This window comes from Folsomia candida, unplaced genomic scaffold, assembly GCF_002217175.1.
Source record: "Folsomia candida strain VU population unplaced genomic scaffold, ASM221717v1 Fcan01_Sc014, whole genome shotgun sequence".
NCBI classification, from domain to species: domain Eukaryota; kingdom Metazoa; phylum Arthropoda; class Collembola; order Entomobryomorpha; family Isotomidae; genus Folsomia; species Folsomia candida.
In genome coordinates, this window is record NW_019091206.1 from 2,317,481 (window position 1) to 2,329,462 (window position 11,982).

The following is an 11,982-nucleotide window of genomic DNA, read 5'->3' on the forward strand; positions in this document are numbered from 1 at the left end:
TGGAGAAATATGCACTCGTGATCAGTAAAATGCTGGTAGGTAAATTTACATATGACAATTTTTCATACTTACATGGACACAGGATGGATATGTATTTACGAAAAATCGCTAAAATCCGTATTTATGTATAACAAAAAAACGTCAAAAGATTAACATATTTTTCAAATAATAGCGGAAATATTTATCTATATTCCTGAAAATCTAGAAATATGTGACGTGAAATAGGTAAAAAATTTTGAAACTTTTATAATCTATGCGAGTTATGGAACACAGCCAAAGTTTGACCGTGGGTCGTCATCGAATGAAAAAGTTCAAAATAAATACATATCCGCCCTCTACTCATGATAACCAAAAACTAATTAATTGCTTAATTACAGTCTTTAACTCGTCCGGGCCCGGGATTTACGTGGAGAGTGTGCCCCCTCGCCTGCCCCTGACTAGGACGGATTTCGTCTGTGAATTCGTCATCTCGGTGGAACGAGAAGATCTCGAATTTGTCGAATACGTGCCACCAACCTTGCCACCCTGTCCGCCAGAAATGACGACGAATTCGCCAAATTCGTCGAAATTTCGACCGGATAAAGAAGAAATGGACTGCATCCCTGCAACAAATTCAACAGTCCCGCCACCGACGGCGTCGTCGTTGCCCGTCCCGCCGGCGCCATTTTTCGCCCTGAGCATCCCACAGGATGAGAACCTTTATGTCAAAATGGTCCAAGGTTTCGTCAACCGGTCGGGGAACGAGGGGGATTTTGAAATTTTGGAAATTCTTATGGAGGTTAACATTCCAAAATTTAAAGATTTTTCATTTTCATTGAATAAAAGCCATGAATTTTTTTTTATTCGGCAGCCGATGAATCCTACTCCTCCGCTGGACTTGAAGGACTCGTTTTATGAAATTCACGCGTTTGAGAAACCCCTCAATCTCAGTGGGTTATCGATTGATCGAGAAGTTGCGAATCACACGTGGCACGAGAGGTAACTATGCAAAAAATATTTGCTACGTTTCAGTGCTTCGTTTCTTGCGGTTTTGCTAACTACATACATTTCTTGCACGGCAAAGTAAGCAATGCAAGAAATGCGAGGTGTAAGAAATACGCATGCGCCATCCAGCCACGCGCCGTATGAAGTATGCGCGGCGGGGCGTGGTTTCTTGCGCCTTGCATTTCTTGCGGGTCAAAATACCTACAAAAAACCTGTTTCTTGCCGTTCTTTCTTGCACTGCATACCAAAAAACGAGGGAAATGCGAGGTGCAAGAAACTGTAAGAAATGTACCAAAAATGTACGCCATCCAGCCACGTGCCGAAGTATTTATAGCGGCGGGGCGTCATTTCTTGGGCCTTGGATTTCTTGCAGGTCGCAATATTTACCTACAAGAAACCACATTTCTCCCCGTTATTTCTTGCAAGTGGTTACTTACTTTCACCTGAAACACTATTTTTCCCCATTGGCAACGCCTTTTAAACGACGACGTGCTGCACCAAGCGTACTGGGACCCGGTGTTCGAGACTTGTCGGGGTGAGCGAGCCGTCTGTTATTTGATGGACCATGACCTCAAATGTTGGCGAGTCGAGAGGGAAGAGTGCACCGTTCTTATCAATTTTGCGGTAAGAACAATTATTATTTACGCAAGTATTTGTAATCTAGTAAAATCTGGGGAAAAATTATGAATGCAAATAATAATTAATGTTCTAACATAGAACATGTTCTAATTAAGTGATTACATGTTCATTGAACATGTTCTAATTAAGTAATTACACAGTTTATCAAGCTCGACCAAAATATCTGTCACTTGATTAAATTGTTACTGCGACACAAATAATTAACATCGGATTTTCAACGTGACAATTTTCTAAAATTTAATTTACTTATTGCGAGTTTTGTAAACTGTGGAACTTTTGTAAACTGTGCGAGTAGAGAGGGAAGAATGCACCGTTCTTATCAATTTCACGGTAAGAACAATTATTTACACAAATATTTGCAACCTGGGGAAAGATTATGAAGGAAAATAATCAGGTCAATCAATACAGCATGTTCTAATTAATTACGCAATTTTTTTAGTAACCCGACCGAAAAATCTATCATAGAATTAAATTGTTCCTGCGGAGACATAATTGAGATCGGGTTTTTAACGGGACAATTTTTAAACTTTAATTTCCTTACTGGCGACAGTTTCTATTAAGTTATTATTGCGGCGAATAATTTTGCAAGTTTTGTAAACTGGGCAAGTTTTGTGACCTGTGTACCTTTCGTAAACTTTGTAACTTTTGTTAACTGCGCAACTTTTGAATCACATGATTAAATTGCTAATGCGACAAAAATAATTAAGATCGGATTTTTAACGTAGCAATTTTTTTCGATATTGCAAAAACAAAAATAACGATTTTGATCTACTTTAATTAAAAAACGTATAAAGAAAATTCTAAATTTCAATACCGACGTTTGAGTAATTAAAAAAAATAAGTATTGAAATTTCATCAGACATGATCTATTTTAATTGTAAATCGCATAAAAATCAAAATTTCAATTACTGACGTTTTCATGACACATTTTTCAAAATATTTTAAAATGTCAAAATTTGAAAAAGGAATAATCTACTTTAATTCTAAAAAGGTGTGAAGAAAATTCTTAATTAACTTACTGGCGACAGTATTAATTAAATTATTATTACGGTGCAAATTTTGTAAACTGTGCAACTTTTGTATAACGATGTATCAAATAAGCAGGTCACTCAAGACCTTTATTTACACACTTTACAAACGAAACACCACGTTTTAAAATACCTGTGTAATAATCATACCTGTTCGAAAGAACGATTTTCATTCAAAATTCAGTCATCCCGATTTCAGACTGAAGATGTTCATTCACACTCAGTCATTATCTTTCAAATTCATTTCATTTCACATCATCCGACTTCATTTCTCACTTCGCCCCATGTATTAAGTATAGGGTGAAAAATGAATGAGTGAGAAATCTTTCATTCACAGTCATTCATCTGAAATGATGGAAGTTTTCACTCATTTTCATTCAAATCGCAGGAAATTCATTTTCATTCACCATCATTCTCTATCATAATCAGTCACACGAATGAAAGTGAACAGGTATGGTAATAATTCGATTACCAATATTATAAAATAATTAAAATCGGAATTTTAACTTGACAATTTTTGAAAATTCGATTTGCCAACAGTTTTCATAATATTATTTCACTCCGAAATTTGCAAACTGTGCAATTTTTGTAAAACGATGTATCAAATGGGCAAGTCAAGACGTTGTCTTTTGTTTGCACAATGTTCGCTTAATGACACCTCCAAAAATGTGTACCTCTTCAGTAATTAGACTACTAATATTTCAAAATAATTAAAATCGGAGTTTTAATGTGAGAATTTTTTAACAATTAATTACAGTTTTCATTAAATTATTATTACAGCGAACTTAACCCCGATACGTGTAAACTGTGCAAAGTTTTGTAATGGAGATCAAGGTCGAGAGCGTTTCGAAACGTTTAATTTGCACAAAATAATGCAAATCTCCGCCAAAACAACTATTCACTAATTATGTAGATTAGTAGTCTAATGGCGACAGTTGTAAACTTGTAAACTGTATAATTTTTTGCAAAATGATGTATCATATAAGCAGGTCAAGAAGAACTTGTCGTAATTTTTTGTAATTTTTTTGTCGTAATTTTTATTATTATTTTGAACAAATTTTGAACAACTCAAATATCTACGGACTAATTGAATTATCGACATGACAAAATAATTACGATCGGATTTTTAACGCGACAATTTTTAAAAATTAATTTACAGTTTTCTTTAAATTATTGTGACTAACTTCATTCCGTAAAGTGTACAATTTTTGTTAAATTGTGTATCAACTAAGCAGGTGGAGGAGATGTGCAAATTGTGTATTTGCAGTTTTTGCAAAATTTGCAAATCAAGTGATGAAATGAAGACAGGAATCTGTATGCACTAATTGGATTATTAAAATTGTAAAAAAATAAGATTGGGGTTTTAACGTGACGATTTTTTACAGTAAATTATTATACTTGTAAACTATGCAATTTTTTGTAAAATTAATGTCCAAATTTTTTATTTATATAATTTATGAACACCTCGAAAGCAATCTATTTATCTAATAATTGAATTATTAACACGACAAAATAATTCCGATCGGATTTTTAACGCGACAATTTAAAAATTACTTTTTTATAAGTGACAGTTTTCATTAAATTATTATGTCGAATTTCACTCCGATATTTGTAGCAATATGAATTTTACAAAGTTACAAACATCTGCGTGAAGTTGTAGAATTGAAGTGGCTCAATTTTCTGAAGAATTTGTTTTTGTTTAATAATAAATAAATGTATTTGCAGCCTGAAAAGAACTTCGGGTTTCAGATACTTGTAAACTGTGCAAGTTTTTGCAAAGTTACAAACATTCGCGTGAAGTATTTAGATCAATTTTCGGAAAAATATTGTGATTTTGTTTGCTTGAAATGTATTTGTAGTTTGAAAACAATTCTACGGAAATGGAGACTTTCCTTGTAAACTGTGCATCTCTACAAAGTTACAAAAATCCGCGTAAAGTATTTAGCTCAATTTTCTCAAGAAAAAACTTTTTTTAAATGTGTTTACAGTTTGAAAACAATTCGAAGGAAATGATACATTCCGATATTTGCAAACTGTGCTTCTATTGTGCAATTTTACAAAGTTACAAAAATCCGTGGGAAGAATTTATCTTTAAATTTTCTGAAAAAAAGTGTTTTTTTGTTTAAATTGTATTTGCAGTTTGAAAAAAAATTCTACGGAAGTTCCGACACTTGTAAGCTGTAAATGTTTACAAAGTCACAAAAATCAGCGTGAAATATTTAAATCAGTTTTCTGAAAAAAAATTATGATTTTTTTTGTATTTTGCAGTTTGAGAAGAACTTTCCGAGGTTTAAGGGTTCAAATTTCCGTTACTTCCACATAAATTATACAAGTTTACAAAGTTACAAATATCCGCGTGAAGTATTTAGCTCAACGTTCTGAAAAAAATAGCGATAAAAAATATATTTGCAGTTTGAAAACAACTCCACGGAAATGAGACTTTCCCCACTTGTGCATGTTTACACAGTTACAAAAACCCGCGTGAAGTATTTATTTAGCCTAAATTTTCTGAAAAAAAACGAATTTTTATATTTTCAGTTTGAGAAGAACTTTACGGAAATTCGGGTTCGGATGGTGGTTGAGAATTGGCACTGGGGAAGCTTCGGCTTTACGACGGATCACTTTTTGCTGGACGACATCGGCTTTTACTGCGGCGAGATGGAGCCCTTCGTCTGGACGCAGGTCCACCTCAACCACACGACCCTCAAGGGCTCCTACAAAGGACTGGAGGAGAACCTCGTCAAAATCGTCACCTTCAAAGAACAGGCCGGAGAAATGAAAAGATATTGCGAGTGGATTATGCCCTCAAAGTTTAAAGTGCATCAGGTAAAAAAAATTGGCAAAATTTTGCAAATAAAAGGAGCCCATGGAACATTTTTGCAAATTTTAAAGTGCATCAGGAAAGAGATTGGATAGAAATTGACAAATTTTGTATTTGAGACATTTTTGCAAACTTTTTAATGGAAGGAAGGGACATTTTTGCAACTTTTTAATTGTATGAAATAGAAAAATAGAAGAATTGTGATATTTTTTAGAAAGAATTTGCACAAGTTTGTCGAAAATATTTTGCAATCACTTAATTCTATAAAATAAAGTTTTCTTCCAAACTTCGTAACTCTATAAAATAGAAAAATGCCACAAATTGCTTGATTTTGCATAAATAATTGGTACATATTTTACATAGTTTTTCAACATTTTGCAATTTACAAAATGAATTTTCAAAAAAGGATAAAATCGAAAAATGTTATAAATTGGGATAAATTTTATATGAATAATTTGTACATATTTCACATTATTTTTTGGAATCTTTTAATTCTACAGATAGATTAAATTTGAAAACAAAACTTTTTTTGGCACTTTACATTTTCAACTTTCTGAAAAAATATAGTTTACACAGTTTTCTAATTTTTTGCACCAAAATTTCAGGGGTCCTTCAACACAACTCGGGACGTGAACGTGAACCTGGTCGACAATGAGGTACATATTTAAATATGTAATTTCTCAAATCTCAAAATTTTACCTTATAAATTCGCATTAATTTTTGCATTAAAATTAGTACCACGTGCTAATGACGGTCGGGAAGAACGTTTCGTACCACTCTGCCAAGCAAATCATGCCTCACAAGTTTGGCAAAAAAGCGTATCTCAGCCTGACCGGGGAGAAGGATGCCGGAAGTGCGGCCACCCCCACCTCCATTCCTCACGCCACACTTGTAACCTTCCTAATTCTCAATTTGTACTCCTCCATTTGTATTTAGAAGGGCAGTTTATATAATTAAAAATGCTAAAATAATGCGATTTTTGTCATATTTTTGCAAATTATTTAATAATTCGCTTACGTCCCATCTATAATTGTATAATTAATATTAATAGAACACAATAATTTATTAGTGACGCCAAAGTCTCGCAGATTTTCAAAATTTACGGAAAATCTTGTAAAACTTCATCGGACAAGAAATATGTATGAAATTTGCAAATTTTTTGCAACTTTCGACAGGACAGAAAATTGATCAATTTTGTCGAATTAATAATAATACGAAGGTCGCACATATTTTCAAAATTCTTCCAAAACCTTGCAAAATGACCCCCTCCCCCTTCAGCATCCTAAAAAAATATTTTTGCAAAATTTTAAGCACATTTTGCAATACTGAAATGTATCACAAATTTTTCACAAGGGGCATCAAAGTATTTCAGTTTGTGCAATATCAAAAAATAAAAATAAAAAAATTCAATTTTTGTTATATTTTTGAAAAGTATTTAACTACCCACACACATCAACAGCAGGACATCTACAATACAATAAAATTGCAAAAACAAACATAAATTTGTACAGACATCAAAGTCTTGCAGATTTAAAAGTTCTTGCAAAACGTTACAAACTGATTAACAATCTTCCAAAAAATTTGGCCAAAGAGTCAACTCACAATTTTCCAAAAAATTATTTTGGAAAAGTGAAAAAAAACATGTCATAGTTTTTCAAATTATTTAACACGAATACTCGACGACAGGCGACCAATCTATAATGCATATGTAGTACCTAAAAAAAACACAAATTTACAAGGTACACCAAAGTCTTGGAAAACGACGCTACAATTCGTAACCATCGCCAAAAAAAATTGGCAAGAAACATTCTTTGCAAATTAGTTAGGACATTTCGTGGAATATATTTTCTACCTAAAAATGCAAATTGATACCCAAAACTAACCCCAAATTTATAAGGAATGCCAAATTCTTGCAAATATTCAAAAATTCTTGTAAAAGCTTGTAAAACGATGCCACAATTTATAACCTTCCCCAATTTTTTTTGATAAACAATATTATTTGAAAATTAGTTAGCACATTTCCCATGACGTACTTCTAATCAAAAATTTGAATTAATACCTAAAAGAACCACGTCTTATTTCAGTTATTTCTCGGTTTTTAGAAAACTTTGCAAAACGACGCCACAATTCTCAATCACGTCACAATTTTGCAAAAAATATTTTTTGGAAAAGTGAAAAAAGGTAATTTTGAGTCATATAGTTTTTCAAATTAGTTAACACGAATAATCCGCGTCCTCGAAGGTTTCATCTATGATGTATAATTACCGATCCGGCAAAATATTGAAAATTGGATTTTTAACGTGACGTGGCGTGACAATTTTTTAAATAAATTTACTATGGGAGCGTCCATAAATCACGTGATCGATCATAGGGGGGGGAGGGGGCTGAAATTTGTCACGTTCTATCACCAAGGGGGGGGGGGTAATGGTCGGCAGTCACGTGACATACCACGAAAAGTTTTTCTTTTAATTTTGGATGTATATAAACTTGATACATAATATGTATTTACTTAATCGTTAACCTCTTTTTATCTTAAATTCGTAATACGGCGTGTTTTTAAATTTTTATTGACAATCTTGGGTCTGGTTTAGATATGTATACCACTCTACCAAATTTCATTGCACATTCATAGAACTCTCATTATTCTCTCAGATAATAAGTGTATACAGTTGTCCTTAAGATGTCATGAATTTTAAATTACTTACTATACTTACTCTTTAGTATTAAATAATTCTTTCAATAATTTTAAAATTGAATTTAACTGCGGATTTAAAAAGGCCCAGGAATATTATTATTGGATTAATTTGTGCCATGTGTTGTCCTGTCGGAAATAGGTCAGTTTGGTGAAAAAACTTTTTGCGAAAAAAAATTCGCCACAAAAAATCACACTTGGAGAGAAATAGGTTTCATGCGTTTTACAGTACTTTAGGTTTAATGTGTATCCTGTCACGTGACCGCGGGGGGGGGGGGGTAATGAACTTATCACCATTGGTCACCAAGGGGGGGGAGGGGGTCAAAATTGTCCAAAAATCGATCACGTGATTTATGGACGCTCCCTATCTACAGTTTTCACTAAGGTCCCATTACACATTACATTGAGGTTTAAATTACTGTGTCTTAACGTATCGTAAATTTTTGTTTCCACAATTTTTGTATCGAGATGCAAAACTTATCTTGGCAATAATTATAATCGTCAATACGACAAACTAGGTATTTAAGACTGGATTTTAGCGTGACAATTTTTTGAAATTTAGTAACTCGCGACAATTTTCCTTAAATTTTTATGACAAAAATAATTGTGTAAATTGTGCAATTTTTGTGAAAATTACATATCAAATAAGGAGATCAAGAGCGTGTCATAATTGGAAATTTTGTGAGCCCGGCGAAGCCGGGTGAAACAAAATTGTAATTTTGTGATATCTTCCGGAACCGGAAGACATCACAATGAATAGTTGGTAGTTGTTGAGCCAGAGACTGGGGAAACACGATATTTATGCCTTTTTAAAGCTGCCGCAGAATAAAAACTGATGCCATGCATGCACCACCACCACCAATATGCGCCTCATAGTTTTAAAGCCGAATCGACGCTCGAATACTGGGGGTGGGTTGGAGGGTTGTGATGTCTTGCGGTTCCGGAAGATATCACAAAATTACAATTTTGTTTCACCCGGCTTCGCCGGGCTCACAAAATTTCCAATTTTATTTCATCTTCCTACACCTTCGACATCACAATGAATAGTTGGTAGACTTTAAAGTAGCGTCGATGAGGGAAATAAGATTGCATAGAATGACAAATTCAGTAATGACACCAATACGCTTTAAAATTAGTCCACTAATGACAAAACTTTCTCGACAAATTCACTACTATTATCAATAGGTCGCTTGTAAAATTTTGCGAATACTTTAGATTTAGCACTCCATCCAACTCGTTTTAAAATTGTATCCACATTTACGCCGAGTTGTGAGGCTTTGGATGTAGAGGAGTGACGGAAACTATGTGCACTAAACTTATTAATGTCAACCCCAGATAAATGTAAAACATTAACTAGCCAGCGACTGACAGTTTGTGAGGAAATTGGTTTAAAGGGTTTAGTAGTGGCTATGAATAATTGGTCTGACAATCTAAGCTTCTGTGTCTCACTAACATACTTACTTAAAGCTAGGGCTGGACAGATTTGCTTGTTCTCAAAATACGGTAAAATTAGAACGGGATTTGGATTACTTAAAGAAGTGTTTTTTAAAATACTTGTTAATCTTATTTGAATAGGGTTACCCGAAATAATATCATTTATCTTAATCGATACAAGAGTTTGAACACGTTGCCCTGTAGCTAGAGCCAATAATGCAATTGTTTTTAAAGTTAATTGTTGAAAACTACAACTATTAATGTCATATGTAACTAAATAAGAAAGTACAGTATCAGGATTGCAAACAGAAGAGTAACGCTGAGCTGGTGGACGAAGGCGACCAACGCCTTTCATAAAATTTACCACCAATTTATGCTGACCTAGTGCAGAGCCATCCACATTTTCTAATAACGACGACAAGGCTGATCTGCTAGAGTTAATTGCCGAATAACTTAATCCACTATCAAATAAATGAGTTAAGAATACAAACAATGTCTGACATTTGATTCCCATTCTGACCAACCATTCGTAACACAAAATAAACTCCACTTTTTCCATGACGATTCGTACTGACGCCACGTTCCACTAGATTTAGATTCTTTCAAAATTGATAAAGTTCTTTCGGGTAAATTTAATCCTGACATCGACCCCCGGATAATACTGCTGCCATCAATTGCAAATTCTTGTTGATTTGATGATAAGCTCTGGAAATAGGATTAAACAGCAATTTTTTACTTGGACCGAGATAAATAATTTCTGATTTTATTAAATTCTTAAACATCGGATACCAAGGTTGGGTGGACCAATTCGGAACTACCATTATTCCTTCTACCCGATCTTCAATTATCTTATTAATGACCCTTCCAATTAAATTAAAAGGAGGAAAAGCGTAAAACTTTGACTCCCACTTAAATGTGAATGCATCCTCACCTAATGCAAATGGATCTGGTTTCCACGAAAAATAACGCTCACACTGTCTAGTTTGATATGTTGCAAATAGATCAACATTTGGGCTCCAAAATTTCATGCAAATTTTTTCAAAATACGACTTTGTTAACGAAAAATCTGAAAAATCAACTTTCATTCTCGAGAGCCTATCGGCATCAACATTATCTTTTGTGTTGATGTATGTAGCATGCAAAATAATGTTTCGCTCCTCACACCAGGTCCAAATCTTTTTGGCAACATTATGCAACTCTTCAGACCTACACCCTCCGAAATTATTAACATATGCCATTGCTGTCGAACTGTCAACACGAAGGTGAATGTTGTCATTTAATGCATTTTTGGCAAATGAATTAATTCCATAAAATACTGCCATCAATTCAAGGACATTAATATGAAGAAGTTGGTCTTCAGGTGAGAAATTACCCCTGGCTTCTTGACCATTGCAAACTGCACCCCATCCAAGTGGAGATGAATCAGAAAAGATCACCCTGGTTGGTTTGAATTGGGATAATGAACGATATTCGGATTTTATATTACCAATCCACCATTGAATATCCATTTTAGCTATAGGCGAGAGAATAATTTGACCACTATATCTACCCCACTAATAACTAAAGCCTTTGACTTCTCGATCTCCAATTGTCTTGTGTACAACATTCCGTACTTCGTCGCAGGTGACGCTGCAACTAAACTGCCTTCCAATTCGGCAACCCTTTGAATTGATGTAACGCTAATTTCAGAAACTGATCTACACTTCGTTATTATTGTGTCGCATTTGTCCTGAGGAAGTACCATTCCCATTGCTTCTGAATCTATAATAAATCCTAGAAATCGGACCTGTTTTAATGGCCTTAATTGTGATTTCTCCTCATTTACAACTAAACCGAGTCGAAGAAACAAATTTAATGCCAGTTTTAAAAACTTTTTACATTCAGATTCTGTCTTCCCGATTATTAAAGTATCGTCTAAATATGAAACTAGAAAAACACCACGAGATCGAAGATAAGAAATTATTGGCTTATTTAACTTTGTATATAGCCAGGGAGCCAGACATAAACCAAATGGAATGCATGTGTATTTATACAGGATTCCTTTCCATCTAAATTTCAGATATTTTTGGAAACTTTCATGAACTGGAATGGCATGATATGCATCCCTCAAATCGATAACTGCCATAAAACAATCTTTGGAAACCAATGTCATTGCTGTTTTTACACTTTCCATTTTAAAATGAGGATTAGAAATGTATGAATTAAATAATTTTAAATTAATGATGGGCCTTCTGCTTCCATCCGGCTTTGGTACTGTAAAGATTTTTGAAACAAACTGATCCTGCTCCTCTGAAGATATTACAATAGCCCCTGTCTCGCTTAACTTCATAATACAATCATCAATTAATTTTGCATCCCTATCTGAAAAATTTTGCATGGGTGGT

The 11,982-nt window shown here is 34.0% G+C and overlaps 1 protein-coding gene across 2 annotated transcripts; it reads left to right on the top strand.

Moving 5' to 3' along the window:
* Nucleotides 1–226: 226 nt before the first annotated feature.
* On the top strand, nucleotides 227–6,409 carry LOC118437571. 2 transcript variants are annotated; one of them, XM_035856709.1, is made up of 6 exons: nucleotides 227–778; nucleotides 851–978; nucleotides 1,358–1,608; nucleotides 5,190–5,477; nucleotides 6,078–6,128; nucleotides 6,208–6,409. In XM_035856709.1, the coding sequence occupies exons 3-6, from the start codon at nucleotides 1,543–1,545 to the stop codon at nucleotides 6,406–6,408; spliced, it is 606 nt and encodes a 201-aa protein (XP_035712602.1). In that variant the 5' UTR covers nucleotides 227–778; nucleotides 851–978; nucleotides 1,358–1,542; the 3' UTR covers nucleotide 6,409. The 2 variants fall into 2 exon arrangements, with proteins under 2 accessions (XP_035712602.1, XP_035712603.1); XM_035856710.1 differs by lacking the exons at nucleotides 227–778; nucleotides 851–978 and having other exon boundaries at nucleotides 1,155–1,608.
* The last annotated feature ends 5,573 nt before the right edge of the window (nucleotides 6,410–11,982 follow it).

Bases quoted from the DNA above. Each gene is read 5' to 3' on its own strand.
- LOC118437571 (XM_035856709.1), top strand. From the start codon at position 1,543: ATGGACCATGACCTCAAATGTTGGCGAGTCGAGAGGGAAGAGTGCACC. The intron at 1,609-5,189 runs GTAAGAACAATT...TTATATTTTCAG, and splicing joins CCGTTCTTATCAATTTTGCG to TTTGAGAAGAACTTTACGGA. The intron at 6,129-6,207 runs GTACATATTTAA...CATTAAAATTAG, and splicing joins TGAACCTGGTCGACAATGAG to TACCACGTGCTAATGACGGT.